The sequence below is a fragment of the Hippopotamus amphibius genome, chromosome X (genome assembly GCF_030028045.1).
Source record: "Hippopotamus amphibius kiboko isolate mHipAmp2 chromosome X, mHipAmp2.hap2, whole genome shotgun sequence".
Lineage (NCBI taxonomy): Eukaryota > Metazoa > Chordata > Mammalia > Artiodactyla > Hippopotamidae > Hippopotamus > Hippopotamus amphibius.
The window spans coordinates 35,831,207-35,854,778 of record NC_080203.1 but is presented as its reverse complement, the minus strand read 5'-3'; the positions used below and the strand labels follow the sequence as shown (position 1 = coordinate 35,854,778).

At 32.3% G+C, this 23,572-nt stretch overlaps 1 protein-coding gene across 1 annotated transcript in view; it reads left to right on the top strand.

The window, feature by feature from the left end:
• Positions 1 to 337: 337 nt before the first annotated feature.
• HTR2C (5-hydroxytryptamine receptor 2C) overlaps positions 338 to 23,572 on the top strand; it is a 126,698-nt gene continuing 103,463 nt past the window's right edge. The window contains exons 1-2 of the mRNA XM_057718361.1: positions 338 to 372; positions 4,790 to 5,103. Of these exons, the coding sequence (XP_057574344.1) occupies positions 338 to 372; positions 4,790 to 5,103 (349 nt within the window). The remainder of the gene's footprint in view (positions 373 to 4,789; positions 5,104 to 23,572) is intronic.

Genomic DNA, 23,572 nt, shown 5'->3' with positions numbered 1-23,572 from the left:
GGGGACATTTAGTAGAAGCCCCATATAAAGTGCATATAAGAAATTTTAGAAAGATTATGATGGTTGTATATTGGTAAATAAATGAAAAATCTATTTTCTTTGCCATTTTTAACACTTATATGATACAATATTCCTGCTTGTTTGCTAAATTTAGTATTGATTTTTTCTTATCACTTAATAAATATTTACTTTAATTGAATTTTATGAAAGTTATTTAAAGTTTTAACTAATTCTCTTTTTCTTTTTTTTCTCCCCAGAAAGGATGGCATAATGAATCCAGTCTGTTAAATTTCCTCTTCTCAATTTTAAACTTTGGTTGCTTAAGACCAAAGCAATCATGGTGAACCTGAGGAAAGCAGTGCACTCGTTCCTGTAAGGATGCTATTACCTATTATTTTCTAAAAATAACTTTTCATAGTAGTTTGCTCAAAAATGTTAAAAAGGTTTTTACATGATTATTCAGCTATATTTGCCTTAATTTGCATAAATGACTTGCATTCCAATAGACTAATATTATTGGTGTTTTCTATTAAAAAACAATAAATGGGAAAAAAAAAACCAATATCTTGAACTCCAATTAAATGCAACCACTCATATATTCAAACAAGTAATATTATTCAAAAATAATTCTGATACTTGTGCTTGCTTTCTGTATACTTAAAATATAGAAATGAAAAAGATTCATTCCTTTTCCTTCCTGCATGAACTAAACAGCCAAGAGAATACATGTCTTTGTAAGTTTCTGTTTTTATGAAGAATAGTTGAGGTTACAAAAGAATGTGCCAGAAGTCAGGGAATAGGGGTTGGAGGATGTAGCTGGACAGGATGTAGCCTGGAAAGAAGGAACCAATAGTTAAAGTCAAAAGAATATAACATAAAAGTGATAAGGAAAGAATTGAATTCAAGCACTGAGCAATTCTAGACATGATCTAATCCAGGTATATCTTCTTTTTAACTTAGTAAAAGGTTGGGTTGCTTTCTTCTAAACCTATTCTTTGGGGGATGGGGGCTCGGAAAAAAAGATCCAGGGCTCTGTAAACTCTGATCAGTACAATTGAGAAGTCTTGAATTGCCTTGCTCTTACAGTTTCCTCTATAATTTCTGTAAAAGTGCTCACTGAGGAAAAAGTTTACAGAGCAGTGTAGATTTCAAGTACATCAACATTGGATCCTCTGCAATATGCGCCATTATAGCCCATCTTGGATGTCATTGTACATTGCAGTGATGATAGTCTCAAGGATACGTGATTCCAAGAAAACTAGAGCAGACAGGAAAAGGAAAGGGTGAAGGACAGTGATAAAGAAGGGAAAAGAAGAGCCAGCCTTGGGAAAATGAAAGGCCAAATGTTCCTACTCCACGTGCCTGTGCCAACTTAGTATATAGCCATTGATCCATATACCAAAATGCAGTGCTACGTTAAAGGGCACCAAATTATTCTGGTACAAAATTAAAGAATTCATATAGAATTTTTTCCATTCTACTAAGAGAAACAAGGGACCATTCATCTCTTCTAATAATGCCCATTGTCATATGCCATGCAAAAACAGTAGATTTAAAATGCACTCAGACTTTTAAATCAAATTATCATTTTGTTTATCTACTAGGAATGTCAGATTATATTTTCATTAAAATTTAGTAGCAATGAATAAGTTATTTGAATTGTTCAGATAGAAATTGTGGTTTTTGTATACATATTTTATGAGACTTCTGTGGGCTTAATAGCAATAAACATAAGCTTTAGAAACAAGACCTAAATTACTCCTCTTTTGTAAAAGGAATGTCTGTTTTTCATTGAGCATGTAAATGTTAGAAATTAGGTTTAATTAAAATACAGCCAATTCTTAATTACAATACTGTAGAAAATAGGATTGACTGCAATAAAAATCATAATAATTTGTTCATAAGTAGTGCTCAATAAGAATTTATTAAATTGAATTGAATTGAAACCAGGAAACTGAAGTAAAAACTCTGTCAGGATTTTTCCCAACACCATTACTTTATTTAATAATTCACAAAAGATATATTTAGAGCCTACAAGCATCCTCAATAATTCAGTGTTTGTATCATGGACTCTCTAATAAAAACTAAAAATATATTCGACCACTAGAGGTAGGCAAGATGAATGTTTTAAGTGGTTTGATATAGTTTTTCATGTACTTTTGTTATACACAATTTTATTTTGCATTTTGCTACCATTTTTACAATGTGAAAGGATTTAGATGTTTTCACAATTTACTGAGAAAATCTGAAGTTGCACTGCATATCCTGTTAGGACCATATTCTCTAGGCTTAAGAATAAATATATTTGTTGTTCTGCAACTGACAATTGAAGATGAAGCATATTATTGTGAGCGTAAAGTCTTGTGGGACTACTTAAAATGATCCTCAACTAATTTAAACCAGATTTTTTTTTTTAAATTTCAGAAGAACATGTTTTTCAACAGTTATGCCAGAAAAGACCTTGGATTTAAAATCACAATCCAAGCCCAGTTCTGTATAAATATCTTCTTAAAATAAAACCAGGACTTAAATTCTTGACAAATTTTGAAGTACATTGAGTTAGGGTATAGCTACCACAAAATACTTTTGTTTAACTTTGAAGGCAGAAAGAAGGTAAGCTCCAACATTTACTGAGGGCCTATTATGACAAAGGTATTATTTTGAGACTTTACATGTATCATTTAATTTTCACAACAATAATGTGATAAAGATCCTCCTCATTGTACAGATGAGGAAATTGATGTTCTGAGAGGTTAAGTGACCAGTCAAAAAAAAAATCATTTATGTCACGTAGCCAGGACATTGGCCACGTGCCAAATGCAACAAATACAGTGACAGAATAAACAAAGCTGAAAGCAAATACCTTGCTTCTAATTATTTGGCCCTTTATTTCAATAATTTCTATTCACCTTAATCACAGATTAATTGTAATATAGATTTTTTGAATCATATTATTTTAGCTTATTTTTTATGTCCCAGGAAAAAAGAATACATCCAGCATTTGAAAGAATTTAATGATTACTTCTCATTATTTGAAACAAATTACTATGTATGTCTCCCCCTGGCATGATTCTTAGGATATCAGGTAGCTTTGGCTAATGAGGAAGTAGTTTTAAACTAAATTATTGAAGTACTAGTTTTCACCACTTGTAGAATGAGAAAGTCAAAATATTTTCATGATTTCTTTTTTTTTTTAAGAACTTTTATTGAGATACAGTTAACAGACAATAAACTGCATATATTTAGAGTGTACAATTTGGTATCCCAATCTCCCAATTCACTCCCCCCCAGTCATGATTTCTTTATTATCTTAAAATACATGAAGTATATTAACAAGATATTAAGAGAAATAATTTTTTAAATATGGTAGAAAATTATTATATTTTACTTAAAACTAAATAAGGCCAATAATTTTTCAGGTTCAGTGTTCCAGTTTTGGTTCAGAAAGTATGGTGTATGTGCGTGTGAGTGTGCGTGTGTGTGTGTGTATAATATTAGAGATACAATTATGATAATCAATCATCTAGTGTTACTACTGCAAGTTTCTCTGATGATCGATAATATGTGATGGTCAATCAAATCACACGTATTTTTCCTATGGATATAATATTTTTAGTTCAAAGAACAAGTGAATGAGATAATGAAATAAAAACATTTACATGGAGAACTCACAGACTCTGGATTTTGTAATGTCATGTGTTCCATCTCCCCATGCAATTTTCTTGCATAGAAAATTGGTTAGCACATATTGTACCAATAGAGGAAATTTTCTTCTCTATAAAGAATATCAGGGTTTAACAACTAGTACATACAGTGTGGTTGTTGCTTAGTTTTCATTAAATAACTATTATTGAATATAGAATATACATGACAGTCATTCACAGGTAATAATTCTTGCTTTTAAGCAGAAACTATTGAATATACTTATCTATCTTGTCTATTTTATTAAGGAAAATAAATGTTAGTATTATTAGACACTTTAGGGACTTACACTAATGTATGTAACCTGAATAAATCTCATATCACCATCAGGGGAAATTAATTTGGAACGTACAAAACATAACCACGTCTGTCTCTCTTGCATTAGTCTGCCACTTGGCCTGAAATTCCTACTGGTAGAAATCTACATGAGTACCATGATGAGAAGTGTACATTTTAAATTACTTAAGAGATTTCGTTTCTAGCATAGGAAAGCAGCAAAACCATAGGAATTAATTATCACCACAAATCATTTTCTAGCCTAGAACAAGACCCAGAAAACATATGACAGAAATGGGGAGGGTGTTAGGTAGAAGGAAAATCTACAGGACAGATATCAAGAAACTATGGGCCAGCATAAAGTCACTCAGCAAGTCAAACAATACTGTGGTTTTAGATTGTATACAGTAAAAATCTAAAACACAGGCTTTGCAAACAATGGCACCTGAGTACAGAACCTGTCCCTGCTACTTACTGGCTATGTTGCCTTGAGAAAGTTACTTAACTTCTCTGAACCTCAGTCTCTCCATATACATAATAAATATAAATCAGTACTGACCTCATGAGGATGTTGTATGAAATCAAATGAGATTATGCAAATATATTTCAGTAAGCCAAGTGCCTGACTCATATTAAGCACTCAATAAAAGTATTTGGAGGATAGAAAGAAGAAATAATGAGGTTTAATTAAGAGAGTAGAAATGATGATGATGCTGATGATTGTTAAAGGAAAAACAGTTGTTTTATATAAGTAGTTTATTAGGTGCAAGCAATATAATATGTACCTGATTATTTTTTTCTTAATTTCCAGTGTGCACCTGATTGGCCTATTGGTTTGGCAATGTGATATTTCTGTGAGTCCAGTAGCAGCCATAGTAACTGACATTTTCAATACCTCCGATGGTGGACGCTTCAAATTCCCAGACGGGGTACAAAACTGGCCAGCACTTTCAATCGTCATAATAATAATCTTGACAATAGGTGGCAACATTCTCGTTATCATGGCAGTAAGTCTGGAAAAGAAACTGCACAATGCCACCAATTACTTCTTAATGTCCCTAGCCATTGCTGATATGCTAGTGGGACTACTTGTCATGCCACTGTCTCTGCTTGCAATCCTCTACGGTAAGTACAATTTTATTAGTTTTTCGATCTCAGATCATGTCATAAATTTGTGCCAGGTATCATAGTAAACAATCAGAAAGTTAATTATTCTACTCATATCATTCAGAAAACAAAGAAAATGGAAAATTGTATGACAGAGAAATTGGATGTGTGTATCATATTTATTAAATAAATCAGTAGCACAGTCTTCAAAAAGCAAAAGAAATGTTTTACAATATATTAAAATCATATATATAGATACTCTATTGCTCAGTGTCATTTGTAAACAATGACAGTTGCCTTCCAATGTACAGAACCTGACAGTGAAAGAAACATGCACCTACCCCTATGTTCTGGGCAGTATACATACCTAGTACCATCTTTTATACAAAGAAGATGAAAGAGGTTCACCATCTTTAATAAACATATTTTAAGTGATCTTGAATGTTGGCAAACTAAGTGCTTGGCACACAATAAGCACTCAATAACAGCTATTCTTCTTCCTATAGTCTGTAATTCATGTTTTTATAAGAAGACAGGAATAAAAAATTAATTATTAACTATATAAGTGCAAGGTCATATTATCACAATAAAAATTCGAGCATTGAAAGTTCTGATATATGATTTTAGAGAGGTTTTAATTTTTCTTTTGATTTTCTGCCATATCTTTGCCCTATTCATTGTAATCTAACTTTTGTTTCTAGCTAATATTTATAAAGAACAATCAAAACCACTTATACTAAGTTGCAAAGTATCTTTGCTAGGAAGTTGGAGAACCCAGTTTGAATTTCATTGATGATATGCTCATCTCACAAGGGAGTGAAATAGACTCCCTATTCCCTGGAGTGTATAATGGAATTAGACTGGAAGGACTAAGACTGAAAGTGTATCTCGTTCTCAAATCCTAAAAGAAGATTACTCCATCTAGAAAATAATCTCTCATGAAACTTAAAAATTAATTACCCTATTCTAAATACACAGTGGTAATAGATTGTCTCAATAGGCATTTTATAAATACTGTTCTCAGGAAATATGCTTTTCTTATATTTATTGTTTCAGTGATGCATTAATCTCAAAGTATAAGTATTTTACCTTCTCTGTGAGCATTTTACCACACTATAGCCCCAAATTATGTAAGAAAAGGTCACTGGAATGAATGTGCTTTAGAAGGTATACTTTGTCTTGTGATGTCTGTTTCATTTAGCCAGTTTCTCCCTAAAATACATGGGTGGTCAAAAAATGGCATCAGCCTAAATCCAAACCTCCTAACACATCCATTGCTACCCTGCAAGCAATAAAGAACAACAAAAACAAATAAAACTACACAATACCACCACCAAATTTGGAGAACATCCAAATTTGAAATTATCTGTAAGCAGAAAATAGACGATCACAATGAGCTCTCTATTAGGCTCCCACCATGTGCTGTTGTGAAGAAGAAGGGCAGTCCAGTAAATACTAAGTGAAAGAGAGAAGAGGAAAGCTAGTAGGAAGCCTAAGATTGATCTAAAATCATCATAAGAAAGAAAGTCTACCCCAAGTATGAAAATTCTGAGAAACTTCTCTGGAAGCTCATCCTTTAGGGAAGTGACTTAGAAGTGTGCATAGGACTCTAGAAAGCAGTGCTGGAGAAGGAACTCTTTGGAGGTAGAAAAGGGTTAAAGAAAGAGGTGACTTCTGAAAAAAAAATTGCACAATGAAGGGAAAAAGAAATGAGGGGAAATTTCAACATCTTACAAGACAAAAAAATGTCAACATGTAAGGACCCATCAACCCTCTCCACACTGTCCTCCACTGTACCCCAAAAGTCCTCCAATAAAGAAATCATATTTTATTACATGCAGAGAAGAGGGTGCTCCTGAGCTTGGAACCTTGGAAATCACCCACAAACTGCTAGCCATATTCATACAAATTCAAAGATGCAACCAATCTTCATCTATACCAAGCTACTATAAAAAGAAAGCAGAACATGAAAATAAAAAAAGCCATTTGATGAAAATTTCCACAAATAAAGAATGATCAAAAGAAAAAGCTATAACAAAATGCTTCCGGATGAACTAAATTTTCTCACACATTGAAAGATATAAAAAAACCTTGAAGTAGAAATCTAAAAACTAAAAAAAGAAATGGAGAAAAAAATTAGTCAACATAAAGCAATAAAATAGGAGAAAAAGATAAAATCATATTGGAAATGAACATTAAATTAAAAGTGCCTAAAGAAGAACAGATTAATATAAAAACTTAATAAGAAGCACTAAAAAAGAAAAGAAAAACAGGGAAACAACAAAAAGAATGAAAATGAGATGAAGAAAGAAGTAAAAGAGGTCAAAAAGAAAGTGTTTGAGATGGAAGACCAGCAAAAAAAAAAAAAAAAAAAAAAGATCCAATGTGTGTATAATGAGAATCCTTGAAAAGAAAAAAATATAATGGAACAGAGTTAATATTTAAAACTATAATCTTGGAAAGTTTTCCAGAAATAAAAGAGAGTCTAAATGCACATATTGATAGGGCCAAACCAGTACCAAAAATTTGACCTGGAACAATCAATTCTGAGATATATCTGAGACATTAGGTTTTAAATAGAAAGAAAAATCTTCAGGCAAAAATAAGAAATAATTTACAAAAGCAAAAGAATTAGACTGGCTTCATAATTTAAAAAACTAACAAAACAAAGCAACACTGAAGAAATATTTTTTAAAAAGTCAACCAATTATAGCATATTCTTTCAAAAGCAAATCTATAAAGACAGAAAACAGATCATTAGTTTCCAGGGTCGTAAGGTGGGATGCTGACTCCAAAGGGGCATTTACTTTGGTAGTATGGAACTGTTCTATATCTTGATTGTGGTGGTGGTTATATATATATTTCTCAAAATTTGAAAAACTATATATTCTAGTATGCAGTTTTAAAAGGGTGAATTTTACTCTATGTAAATTATACCTGAAATTTAAAAATAGAAAAATGAAGTTTCAAAGCAAGATTTTGTATCCAGACAAGCTAGCCATCAAAGCTATAAAAAGTTTAATATTTTTTAAGCTCAGAGAATTCTGAACCCATAAGTCCTTCTTAAGAAATTGAATAATGGATGAGATTCATCTAACAAAGTGATGATTGGGAAATTTTCCTCAAAAAGATGGATCATGAGCATTTAATATATTTAATTTTAGAGCTAAGACAGATATAAAGGTGGTATAAGTGGATAAGAATACTGTCATATGTTATATGATATATATTACTTGTTATATACTCTAATAAATTAGAAGCAATGCAACTAAAAATTGGGAATAAAAGAGAAAGGGAAAGAGGAAGAAGAAAGAATAATTTCATTGATTTTTCTATAACAAAAGATGGGTGTCAAATTATACACCTCCCAAAAATGGCAAACCAGAAAGATTTCATAAGAAAACAGAGGTCTAAGAGTATTAAATAGGATATAAATAAAACATGATATAAACATGATATAAAGTTAACCACTAGAACAAAAAGACAAACCTATCTAAAACCAAAGAAATGCAATAAGTAAATGAGCAAAAAGAAAAAAAGTAGAGGAAGGAACACAAGAAAATAAAATATAATGCTCTCGACATTATGCTCTCGACATTATAGCATGATATAATATGAAAGAGTTGAAAACAAACATATTAGTAATAGCAATTCACTTGTATGAACCTAACTTAATGTTAAAACTAAAAGATTTTCAAGTTGGCTTACAACAAAATACCCAACTATACTCTCTATATAAGAGGAACTCAAAACCCAGTGAAGCATAATGGTTAAAATAAAGGGATGGGCAAAGGTATACAAATAGAAACACTAAGAAAATAGAAACTGTGATGTTGATATCTGACAAAGTAAATTAAAAAAAAAAAGTAAGAGTTAAAAAAAAGATGCTTTTTTTTTCCAAAAAGGATGCTTGTTTATGATAAAAAAAGCTGCAATTAACAACAAACATATAACAGTTAAGAATATCTATGCTCCCAATAATATAGCAATGCTTTTTTTAAAGCAAAAACTAAAGAACATGGAAGGATACATTTATAGATACATTCTACTAATGGGAGACTTTAACATATCATACTCAGTACAAAAAAATTGGACATGTAAGTCTTATGGATGTATGTTAAATTTTATACCCTTATCATAAAAAGTATACCTTCTTCACAAGTGGAACACTCACAAAAATTAATTATCCATTAGGCCACAAAGGAAATAATAAAAAAGTAATGCTTTCTGATAAGAACACAATAACACTAGAAAGTATTAACAACAAAAGTTTAAAGACCATCTGATCCTGAAGTTATAACAAATTTTAAACAACTGTTGGTCAAAACGACAAATGCAAACTGAAATTACAGACTTCTTTAGAAATATGATAGCACAAACACTGCATATCAAAATCTATAGAATACACTTAAAGCAATGATCAAAGGGAAATTCATAGCCCTAGTCACATTGGTAAGTAAAAATGAAAGCATACAAATGAATTAAATTCCTAGAAAGCAACCTTGAAAAAGAACTGCAAAGTAACCCAAAAGAAAGCACAAAGAAAAAAACTAAAGATAAAAGCAGAAATGAATTAGAGAATAGAAAAACAATATATCTAATTAATAAATCAAAATCTTGTTTTTTTAAGGAAATTTTAAACAAAATAAAAACACTAGCTAACTTAAACAAGGAAAAAGGAAGAAACATAAATATTCACAGTAAGAAATGACAAGAAAAATAACCAGTGAAACAAAATAAATATTTAAAATCATTAGATTACTTTGCAGTAATCTAATGATATTATTTATATGCAAATCAATCAAGAACATTAAAAAACAAAACAAAACCAGATAGTTTCCCAGGGAAAATCAGGTTAGCAAAATTGACTTCATTAGATATAGAAAGAAACAGAACAATTTCAGTAGAAGAAATAAAGTTATCAAGGACCTACCCAACATACAAAAAAACATCAGATGCAGATAGTTTCACTGGGGAATTCTTTAAAACCTTCAAAGACCAGATGGTTGTCATGTTCCATAAATTGTTTAAGACCATTGAAAATTTTTTTAAAAGCTTCCTAATTTTTATATGAAGCAAGCATAGGTTTAACACATAAACCAAATAAAGACAAAGTACAAAGAAGGAATATTGTAGATTAACATCACTTATGACAAAAATTCTTTATAAACAATTGGCAAACAGAATCCAATGCTACATTAAAAAGTATTATACTATGAACAACTGGGATTAATTCCAGAAACACCATGTTGGCCCAATAATAGGGAATCCCTTAATAAAATATATTAATATATAACATCAACATTATTACTCATTAATATTTATTAATAGTTAAAGCTAAAAATATTATCAATATTGATACAATTATATTAACACAGCATTATAACATTGACATTAAAATATAATTTTTAAAGTATGTGATTTAGCTCTAAAGATGTTGAGTGAAAAAGCCTTTATCCTAACATTCTAGAAAAGCTAGAGTTAATGGAAATAAACATGTGATAAATAGAATCTTTCTGATTTCTTTGAATTGGTTAACAAACAGTAGAAGATAATCTTCTCATATATATAACATATCTCCAAAATTTACACACGTAGTGTTCACTCTCAAAATGAAACAATTTTCTTATTTGTGAAAAGGTGGTACCACATTCCTAGTTAAATGATATTAAGCTCTAGGACACTGGTACTTAGTGTTCACGAAAACCAGATGTCACTATCTGGCAGCTCTTTATCTGACTTCTGCTTGCAGGTGAGTTTTGTTTTACCCTAGCCAATGATTTTTTAACTTTATTAATTGAGTATCTTTTATTCAATTGTGTACGGGTTCCAACTTTGCTGTATTTCTATCACTCCCCATTTTCTTACACCTCGCTGCCTTACTCACTGATTATAAACCTGCCTGGTCCCTAAAAGCATTTAAGTTTGTGGCAGGCCTCACAGCTTGTAGCCACAAAAGAAACCACCTTGATATCAATAGCCTAAATTCACTAGCTTGTTATCCCCATGTGCTAACAAAGTTACTTCAGTCCCTTAGAAAGATACACACCTTCCTTCCAAATACTTCTAGAAGTCCCTAGGAGTTATCTCATATGTAATCATGAATAAATCAATTTGCATCATGCACTGCTGCAACCGTTCTGGGCTTTCATCGAGCACGTGTGTATTCACCATCACCTGCCATCATTTACTATATCTGCTGATCATCCATCATCTCCCACTGGGCCTCCATCATCTGCCACTGGGTATCCATCATCATTTGCTGGGCATCTGCTGAGTACCGCCATGTCTGTTGGGAATCCACAGTCTCCCACCAGGCATTGTGGTCTCTGCTGATGCTCTGCCATTTCACCACCAGTGCCTTCCATGAGAATGCTGCTTTACCTGTCTTGGGTACTGTCACCTGGCACAGCCAAACCTACAAACTCTCAAGATACCACATGGTGCTGCATTTGCTTCCGTCTTTGTTTTATTTAACATTCCTTGCAAAAATTAGGAATATGTAGCACACTTTGTTATCTAAACTGGAAAACGCAATGCTTATCCTTGCCCTCTTCACAAAATCTCTGTGTAAAACAACTTTCTATTTTTTTTTTCTTTTTTACTTACTGTAGTCTCCTCAGGGCTTACACATTCTATAGGGCTGATCTAGAGTGTATTTGCCGATGCCTTAATTTCTGTCCTCAGGCATCCACATTAAAAACGTCTCCCTGAAAGGCTAAGAAGTGACCTTGTCAGTCTTGTAGCACTTATCCCTGTATCTGGTTTGTTTGTTTTTTTAAAATAAATAAATGAAGGCTTCTTTCCCTCTTGCAAATCAATTCATGAGGTTAGATACTTGGGATATCCCAGCCCCACACATCTATACCTGTGAATCTTTACTTTTGAGTTTAAATGTCTACTCCCAATATCCCCTTTCCCAATCCACATAGTCATTTCACTACAGGCTCTTTATCCTGGGAGGAAAATTTTCTTTACCAATTAAATTTCAATTCCAAGTGTAAAAGGGAAGCATAGCAATCAGTATATTTATGGAAAATTACAGTGACATGTATTAAAGAACACAGTCCAGAGGTCCTGATGGTTTTTCTTATCTCTAGAGTTGGCTCTCTCTAGTAATTCTTTGTACTTTCTCTCTCCTTTCCTCCTTGGAAAACTTTTGCAGATTAATTACTTCTTTAATTTTCCAACAAATTCATAATGTAATTTTAGTTAACTTTCCAGTTCTACTTGCAAAAGTCATTTCACTATAGGCAGATAGGCAGCACTGTTTAAGCTCACTAATGATTAACACCTACTTGAGTGCTCACTCCTATATATTTACTCGCTCCTAAGTGCTATATATTTCCTATCCCCATTTAACAGGTAGCGAAATCAAAGCACCAAGAATTTAAGTACTACCAATGTTCTATTGCCAACTTAGGAAAAATCCCTCTATATTTTCTACATTAAGAGGAAACTCTCTTCTATCTTCTCAAGTTGGGTTTGGGTATCCTGGTAGAGTTCCATTTCTGATGTTCTGAAGATTCACTTCATTTTTTCTTTTACTTCTATTTGGCTAATCCCAAACACAATTCCTGGTATAGGTATTTTTTTGAGTTTGGAAAATCTCATGTTTTTTCATGGAAACTTTCAATGGTTTAAATCATGTTAAGATGTGCCAGTTCCTAGAAAGCTAAATTCTCAGCCCTTATTTCCAAAGACTCTCTCCCCTAAGCCTGTATGTGTAATCCAAGAGTCTTTTAACTTGGTTCAATGATGACGTTACAGAAGATGAAAATAATTATGATTGCTAACTTTAATTGAGCACTGTATAGGAAGGAAAACTTGCCTGAGGTCCTGCAAATTAAATTGGCAAAAAACAGTTTAACAGGAGAAAGGGTTTATTACTTATGCATACTGAGTTCTTCATAGAAAAGAAGTGAAAACCCAAAGAAATAGTTAGACCAGGGGGGTGTATGTATCATTTTAACAAAGAACAATAAATTGTGGAGAATTGACAAGAGAAAGGAAAAACAGTTTGGGCTTCTAGCGGCAGTAAATTGTGGGAAGGTAAATATATGTGAGAAACTAATGAAAGATAAGGGTTACATTAGTACAGCTTGTTGTGAAGCCTCAATCTTGTGTAGTCTGGGGGTGATAAGTGTGTCTCCAGTGATCGAGTCATTCTCTGCTTCCTGGTATGGGTGGGGATGCGGACACCTTTACAAAGGGAAATTTGTACCCTGCCTTTAGGCAGAAAGGGGGAGAATAGGGAGCTTTTCCTATATCAGCTGATTCTCATTTGCCTTCAGCTCAAAATAATCCTTATGGCAAAGTGGCATATTTGGGGGATGGTGTACTCTGATCCCTTTCAGCACTTATTCTGTGTCTATTACCTCATTTAATTCCCACACTGACAGGTAGGTAGAACTTTACATTTTCCCCACTTTACAGATGAGGAAAACTAAAGCACACAATTTACCTGATTTTAGGGCCACGAAAAGCTAATATCCATTCTCACTTAGATCAATGACATTAAGGCCCTGTTCCCCCTGCTACTCAGACTGATATTTTTGCCATTCATCCATGGAAATGTGGAAATGCTATATCTTCATGAAAAACCAAATGCTGATTCTTGCTTCCTGTCTTGATATAGCTTTAGACACACAGAGTACCATAACTAAGAAAATAATCTCTTGTATATCCAGGAGTAATTTCTCCAAGTCCTGCAATGATAACAATAGTTCACAGTTCTTTTACACATACCAGTGCTATACACCGTCTTAGCTGGAGTCTGAAATTATCATTACAGAAGCAGAAGGATAGTGCCTTTGCGAATAATAGGAAGAAGAAAAGAATTACTGTTTCATACAACAGGGTTAAATTTTACATGTGCTTTTAAGAGACCCTGGATGAAAAACTACTCATTAATTACATATTATTTTAACAACTCAGAAGACATTTTACCTCTTGTTGTCATCTAAATGAACATAAAAGAAAATTTGCTTAGGATGAATGGACTGTATATCCAAAACCCTCACTCTTAAACATTATGAGATGAATAAGAATAGCCTACTTAGCCTTTATCTCAAAGGGCAGTAATTCAATCTTGAAAGCTGTCTTTCATATGCTAAATAGAATCTCTTACAATGATGAGTCTGAATTGTTCTCATTTATATCTATGTATTCCTACCACAGTGCTTGAACTCTGTAGTATCTGAGTTCTTGGACTAATTGTTAAAAGTTGATTTCTTTCTTTTCCTCCTTAGTCAAATTTCTATATTCTGCAAGTGCTAAAATTTGTTTTGTGTTCCAAGTAAAAGATATCAAAAATCTAAAATCTTTGCACTCTAATTTTTTCTGCATTCAAAATATAGCAAAGGGAAGCTGCTCACCCATTATTCACATAAGAGTAAGTTCCAAAAATACATCTCATAAATTGTTTTTCCATGACTTCATGCTATCGTTCCTTTTTAAGTAAGAATATCACCAAGACAGTCAAGGTTAAATGAGATTTTTTTTTCTAGTGTGGATCTACTCATTAAGAAATACTTAATAAAAAAGGTAGTGGAAACAGAATTTTAATTACCAGCTTATGTATCTTTATTTTTATTCTTTGATTATATGGCAAGAGATATTTGAGGGTCTTTATGGAAGTATGTATAATTTTGAATGAGCCCAAACCATTGTAGATTATTTATCACTGTTTTCCATGTAATTATAAGATCAAAGCTAGTATGGATTTTTAACTCTATTCAGAATGAAGCAGGAAAGGAACTATTCTGAATTACTAGGTACACATGAGATAACTACGTCAGGACATCTTCTGTAGAGCAAAAGTATTCCTTATTCTAGATCAAGGTCATTTTGGAGCCCAAAAGAATTCAAAACTAGCTAAAAACAAACAAAAAACAAACAAACAAAAAACATAGTTTCTCCTCAAAATTATGTGGCAAAAACTTTGAAGGGGAACTAAAGGAAAGGCATTTAATATTTATTAGGCACTTGTTCATTTTTCTATTTTACTTTAACCCCATTTTATACACTCTCAGCTTGAAATTTCCATATTTGTAGGCAGAAAGAACTTTTCTGGGTTTCCTATTTTAGGATCAAGTGCAGAAGAGGAAGCTAAATATGTGCTATTGGACTAATAGATGAAGCTAACTTTCATGTATTTAATTTCAAGTGGAAAATATATTCAAAAGAGAGCACAGATAAATAATGATAAGTAAATTCCTTATGTTCTTTGAAGTATTTCTCGTGATGGGAGAGAGTGAAGTCTCTGATTTTCAATTCCTCAAAAATCTAGGATTACAATCTCTGTATATACATGAATTTCACCAGTGGGTGGCATATAAACCATTGTAATCAACCCGTGTGTTCTCTAAGAGGGAAACTGGAGTAAAAAATAAACGTAACAATTTTTTCAAAAATTTGACTTATGTTTTGCTTAGTTACCAATAAAAAGGAAACTATTTAATAGAAAAATTATATAAAAGCTGAACATGAGTGTGTTAATCATATACATATTTTAATTTTGATAGTTTTATGTCCTTAGCTCCAATTCTGCTTAAGAAATACTGTTTTAACTATATCTTTTTGATCAAATGACTCCAATAATGCCATATTAATATTGTGACTATGAGCAAATCAATGGATATCTCTAAGAATTAGATTCTCCTTTATGAATGATTAGTTTTTATTGTGTACCTATCATGCTAAGTATTTTAACCTACATTACCTCACTTAGCATATACTTTACAGATATTCATGATTATTAAAGACAAAGTGAAATTATTTAGTGAACTGTAAGCCTCTATATGATTTTCAGATATTATTATTTTTAGTATTACATTAAACCAAGCCTCTATCTGAATTTAAATATATTGTACATATGAAAATATAAACTATGTATTTTCACATCTACCAAAACAAATGTTCTGGAAGTATTTTCTTTGTTTAAATATAATATAAAATATAAATTTTCTGTTTAATTATAATGAAGTAAGTAAGCTTCTTATAGTTTAATTAGAGTAGGAAAATTAAAGGACCAGTTAGCCAAAACCTATTTCATTAAAAACTACAAGGCAATTTTAAGACCAATATTTCATAAATAATTATTTTAACATGCAATACTATGACAAATTATTAACTTTTACTGTGACATTCATCTAAAAGTTTAATTTTAGGTTAATCACAATATCATTTTACACATAATTAGTGAACTCTAAATTAGTTATATAAATGACTGAACAAAAGAGGGGAAATATAGTGAGAAAATCTCACTATTTAATTCTGGTGTAAAATATTGTGATACTGTAATTAAGAACTACCCTATTTTTGCTGTGAAACAAACAAAAAATGAGTAAAAATATGACACTTGTAGCCCTACCTGATGTCCTCTTAGAATTTGTTTTTCAGACGTGTTAGGATTACTTGAAAGGAAAAAAAGACAATTTAAACAGTACACAAAGTTGACAGTAGGAAAAATAAAAGAATACAGAAAGTAAAAGTGGTTGGCAGACTCCTGTTGCTTTCTTACCTATTGCTTTTTTTTTATTCATGCCTAATAGGGCAGACCTATGGCCTAAGGAAATTATTATATGCTAACAAAACAATAACACAAATAAGACTAATAATAGTGATAGCTATGTCTATATTGGGGCCCAGCTATTTGCCAAGCACTTTACTCAAATCTTATGATTTAACCTCACAATATTGCATAAGGTAGGTGTTATTATTCACCTTTTACAGATGAGGAAATCTAGGTTCAGATTGAACAATGGAAAAGTATTGATTCAACCTCAAAATCTACGCTCTTTTCAATCTGCTTTGTTGTGTCACACAAATAACAGTAGTTTCTCAGATTTAATATTTCTATATATATTATTTACTAAAATATCAAAACAGTCTTGTTACAGGTATCATTATCTATATTTAAAGCTGGGAAGAAAAAATAATGCATATGTGGTGATTTCAAAATAATATGCTAATAAGTAAAAATTATACAAGGGGTTTAATCATTTTTTTCCCTTAAAGAAGAAGCCAGCCCCCTCACATATACCACATAAGGAATGACACATTTGGGAAAAAAATCCAGGTCATTATTTTTCTGCTCAATTTCTTACCACTATGACAATATTTTCCTGGATTTTGAAAGACCAACTATTGTTACTCACAAAAGACTCAATTATCTTTTATCCTTGCCAACTAAATGGAAATGATAGAGATATTTCCTATTGTATCATTTAAATTACTTTGTTGAATTTTTCTACTATTTTTTAAAAAATTTTCTTAGAGGTTGCTCCAGGCCTTATAATATGCATCTTTTATTTTCAGTCCTATTAAAAAATTGATATAATTCATATGCCATAAAATTTACCCTTTTAAAGTATACAATTCAGTGGTTTTTAGTATATTCACAAAATTGGGCATTCATCATTATCTAATTCCAGAATATTTTTACCGCCTCAAAAAGATGCCCCATACAAGTTAGCAGTCACTCCCTATAATATGCATTTTAGCTTAAAGCAATCTTAAGATTAATATTGAATTTCAATAGTATATAGAAACTTTGCTCCAATATACTTCCATTCCTTCCCCCTTCTTTGTGCTATTATTGTCATGCATATTGCATCTTATATTATACAACACATCAGAATAGTTTTGTAGTTATTGTTTTCTGTAGTTGTCTTTTACATAATCTTCATGTCTTTCACTTTTAGGATAAAAGTGTTTTCATTTATATGAATTCAAGTTACCATCTAGCCTTTCCACTCAGCTGGAGGATTCACTTTAATAGATATTGTAGATCAAATATGCTAATGACAAATTCAATTTTTGTTTTCTAGAAATGTCTTTATTTTTCCTTCATATTTGAAGGATAGTTTTACTGGGTATAGAATTGTTGGTTGACAGTTTTTTCTGTCAGCACTTTGAATATGTCATCCCAATGCCTTCTGGACTTCTTGGTTGCCAATGAGAAATCAGCTGTTAATCTTTTTTGGGTCATTTTGTATACGTTGAGTCATTTATTTCTTGCTATATTTAAAATCTGCTCCTTGTCTTTGTCTTTTGACTTTGACTATGAAGTATCTAGATGTCTTTCTCTAAGTTTATCCTAATTGGTGTTCCTTGAGCTTCTTAAATGTGTAAATTAATGTTTTCCATCAAATTTGGAAATTTTTCAGCTATTATTTCTTCAAAATTTTTTTCTGCCTCTTTCTGTCTCTCTCTACTCCTTCTGGGACTCCCATTATACATACACTTGATGGTGTCCCCCAGGCTTTGTTTATTTTTCTTACTCTTTTTTCTTTCTGTTCTTCAGACTGGATAATCTCTTTTGACCTATCTTCAAGTCCACTGATTCTTTTTTCTGCCTGCTAAAATCCATTGCTAAATCCATCTAACAAATTTACAATTTCAGTTATTACACTTTTCAACTCCAGATTTTCTGTTTGTTTTTCATTTAAATATTAGATTAATTTGTATCCCTCTACTGATTTTCTCTATTTGGTGAGACATTATCATCATAGTTTCCTTTAATTCTTTAAATATAGTCTCCTTTACTTCTTTAAATAAATTTTTATAGTTGATTTAAACACTTTGTCCAATAAATCCAAATGAACTCCCTCCTGGATACTAGAAAGTGACTGCTTTTATTCCTGCTTATGGGCCACACCTTCCTTTTTCTTTGCTATCTTGTATTTTCTTGTTGAAAACTGGACATTTTAAATAATATATTGTAGAAACTTTGGAATTAGACCCCTTGCCTTCCAGTGTTTTTTGTTGATACTGTTTTTTTTTTCTCATTCCTGCTTGCATTAGTGACTTTCCTAGATTAATCTTATAAATTCTATATTCCTTGCAATGTGTGGTTGCTATTTTTTCTGTTTTTTTTTTCTTTAATTTTTGTTGTTATTTTTAAGTCTGGCTTCTTATAAGTCACAGTTGAATCTGCATAGTGTGTGATCAGTCAATGATTGGTCAGAATATTTCATTAAATGTTTTAAGCCAGTTATTCTTCCACCCTTTTCCAAGGGGATTTTTGTGTGTGTGAAGTCATATCTTCAAATTTCTGAGGGGTTACAAGTCAGTTAAGACTTTTGCTTTTACTTCTTGACAAGAGAATCAAGGAAAGCAAGAGATGAACTAGTGGGGTCCTCTCTGGGCTTTCTTGAGCATATGCACAACCATGCATATATGCAGCCTCCTTAGGTCTCCTAGAATATGTTGGAGCTTTTCAAAGTCCTTTGTATTTGTCATATTCCTATTACAAAGGCATACCTTCTAAACTTTTAGCCAGGTTCTTATTTGTTCCAACTGAATTCACAGCCTTACACAACTGCAATGTTATTGAATCCAACTTATTTCTAGTGTTTCAATAATACCATAGGGATAGGACTTTTTCTGAGATACTGAATTCACATGCCCAAGGAAACCACTGTAAACATTGTAAAAATACGTACAGTGCTATGGGGATGTAAATTTACATGGAGTGCCAAAACAAATCAGGCCCCATTCCACTGGCTGCTGACTCTTCATGGTTACTGTGCTCCACTGTTGAGCTAGGAGGAAAATAGGAACAACCTCAAGGGAAAACACAGATTCCACTGTTCTTACCAAATCTCAGTAGGTTGTTTTTGAATGTCTTTTAGGTTAGTTCTGTACCTTTGGTTAATTTCTAGAATTCTGAAGTGGTTGATTTTCATTGTTTTGAAAGTGTTTTATTTACTGAGGTAAAATTGACATATAACACTGTATTAGTTTCAGTTGTATAACATAATGATTTGATATTCATGTACATTGTGAAATGATCACCACAATAAGTCTAGTTAACATCCATCACCAAACATAGCTGCAGACTTTTTTTTCCCTTTTTTTTCTTGTGATAAAGGCTTTTAAGATCTACCCTCTTAGCAATTTTGAGTACACAATATTATTAACTATGGTCACCATGCTGTACTTTATATCCACATGACTTTTTATTTCATAGCTGCACATTTGTACCCCTTCACCAATTTTGCCCATCCCCTATACCCCAACTTGTGGCAACTACCAATATGTTCTCTGTATCTATGAGCTTGGTTTTGTTTGCTTTGTTTTGTTTTATAGATTCCACACATAAGTAAGATCATATGATATTTACCTGACTTATTTCATTGACTTATTTCACTTAGCATAATGCCTTTATGGTCCATCCATGTTGCAAATGGCAATATTTGCTTCTTTTTATCACTGAATAGTATGCCATTGTATGCATATGTATGTGTATGTATATGTGTATATATACATGTATATATCTCACATCTTCTTTATCCATTCATCTACTGATAGACACAGGTTGTTTTCAAATCTTGGCTATTGTAAATAATGCTTCAGTGAACATGGGGTTGCATATATCTATTCAAATTACTGTTTTTATTTTCTTCAGATAAATACTCAGAAGTGAAAGTGAAATTGCTAGATCATATGGTAGTTCTATTTTTAATTTTTTGAGGAACCTCTATACTGTTTTTCATAGTGGCTGCATCAATTTACTTTCCCACCAAGAGTGCACAAGAATTTCCTACTCTCCACATCCTCACCAACACTTTTTTTTCTTTTTCATTTGTTTTGTTTTGTTTTTTTAATAATAGCCATTCTAACAGGTGTGAGGTGATATGCTTGTTGTTTTGGGGTTTTTTCAGTAAGTATTTGCTTAAATTAATTAATTAATTTATTTGTTGTGTTGGGTCTTCGTTGCTGCACACAGGCTTTCTCTAGTTGCAGCAAGTGGGGGCTACTCTTCATTATGGTGTGCAGGCTCCTCATTGAGGTGGCTTCTCTTGTTGTGGAACACGGGCTTTAAGCACATGGGCTTCAGTAGTTGCGGCACACAGGCTCAGTAGTTGTGGTGCATGGGCTTAGTTGCTCCACGGCATGTGGGATCTTCCCGGAACAGGGATCGAACCCATGTCCCCTGCATTGGCAGGCAGATTCTTAGCCACTGTGCCACCTAGGAAGTCCCAATATGCTTATGGTTTTGATTTGCATTTACCTGATGATTAGTAACATTAAACATCTTTTCATATACCTGTTGGCCATCTGTATGTCTTCTTTAGAAAAATGTCCATTTTTAATCAGATTATCTAATTTATTTTTGATATTGAGTCGTATGAGTTCCTTATATATCTTGGATATTAACCCCTTAACAGATATATGATTTGAAAATATTTTCCCCCATTCAGAAGTTTGTCTTTTCATTTTGTTGGTGATTTCTTTTGCTGTTCAGAAATTAATTTAGTTTGATGTAATCTCACTTGTTTAATTTTGGCTTTTTTTTTTTTTTTTTTTTGGCCTTTGTTTTTGGAGTTAGATCCAAAAAATTGTTGCCAAGACCAATGTTAAGGAGTCACCACCTATGTTTCCTTTCAGGAATTTTATGGTTTCAGGTCTTATATTCAAGTCTTTAATCCATTTTGAGTTAAATTTTGTGTATGATGTAAAGTAGTAGTCTAGTTTCATTCTTTTGCATGTGGCTGTCCAGTTTTCCCAACACTCTTTATTGAAGAGACTTTCCCCATATCCTTACCTCCTTCACTGTAAATTAATTGACTATATATATTTAGGGTATGTTCTGTTCCATTGATCTATATGTCCATTTTTATGCCAGTACCATACTGTTTTGATTACCATAGCTTTGTAATATAGTTTGAAATCAATGCCTCCAGTTTTCTTCTTCTTTCTCTTTTGCTATTCAGAGTCTTTTAGGCTTTCATACAAATTTTAGGATTGTGTGTTCTATTTCTGTGAAAAATGCCATTGGAATTTTGATAGGATTTGCATTGAATATGTATATTGCTTTCAGTAGTATGGACATTTTAACAATATGAGTTCTCCCAACCCATAAACATGGAATATCTTTCTATTTAATTTTGTCTTCCTCAATTTCTTTCATCAGTGTCCTATAATTTTGGGTATACAGGTCTTTCACCACCTTTGTTAAATTTATTCCTAAGTATTTTATTCTTTTGATGCAATTGGAAATGGAGTTGTTTTAATTTCTCTTTCTGGTAGTTCATTGTTAGTGTATAGAAATGCAGCAGATTTTGGTATATTAATGTTGTTTATTGCAACTTTACCAAATTCATTAGTTCTAACACTTTTTTGGAGTCTTTAGGGTTTTCTGTGTATAACATCATGTCATCTGCAAATAGTGACAGTTTTACTTCTTCCTTTCAATTTAGATGTCTTTCATTTCTTTTTTTGCTTAATTGTTGTAGTTAGGACTTTCAATAACATGTTGAATAAAAGTGGTAAGAGTGGCATCTTTGTCTTGTTCCTGACCTTAGAGGAAGAGCTTTCAGCTTTTCACTGTTGTGTATGATGTTTGACTGGGCTTGTCATATATGGCCTTTATCTTGTTGCAGTACCTTCCCTCTATGCCCACTTTCTTGAGAGCTATTACCATAAATCAATGTTGGATTTTGTCAAATGTTTGTTCTGTATCTATTGAGATGATCACATGATTTTTATCCTTCATTCTGTTGATGTAGTTTATCACTTTTATTGGTTTGTGGATGTTGAACCATCCTTGCATCCCTGGAATAAATTCCAACTTATCACAATGTATGACTCTTTTAATGTATTGTTGAATTAGTTTACTAATATTTTGTGGGGGATTTTCACATGTATGTTCATCAGGGATTTTGGCCTGCAAATTTCTTTTCTTATAGTGTCTTTCACTGCTTTTCGTATTAGGGTAATCCTGGCCTTGTAAAATGTGTTTGGAAGCATCCCCTCCTCTCCTTTTTTTCTGGAAGAGTTTGAGAAGGATTGGTACTAATTCTTCTTTGATTTTTGTAGAATTCACCAGTGTAGCCATCTGGTCCTGGACCTGCAAGTATTTTTGTTGCCTTCATGAGAAAAGATTTCCCAACTTCCTCATTTTGCCATTCTGGAAAATGGCATGGAAAATTTTGGAAATGGAAAATTTCCATGGAAAAATGGAAAATTTTGCCATCCTGCCCTTGTGAATACTTCTTTGTACATCTTTAATTATAATGACATTTTAAACATAACACCATAACATTGTCCTACATAATAAAATTAAATGGTTACTTAATATCATGTGCCACCCAATCTATGTTCACTTTTTCCAATGGACTCAAAATAAAATCGAAACAAGTTGCTTCATTTAAATTAAGGCTCAACAACAGCCACACATTCCATTTGTTTTTTATATAACCATATTTGGAAAGACTTGGTTCTAACCCTCAGGAGAGGGAACATTTATTAGAAGGATACACAAAGTCAAGGAAGTATTTTAATTGCTGATGAGAGACTTGCACATGTTTGTAGGTTGAAGGGAAATCACTACATTTTCTGGCTTACAAAACAACCCTTCCCATGTTTGAAGGTCTTGTGCAACAATGGCTATTAATTCTAGTTTATCCTGGGGTCCAGGAGAAGAAGCAAAAGCTGAGACTGGGAAGAATGAATTTAGAAATGTACCAGGTCAGCG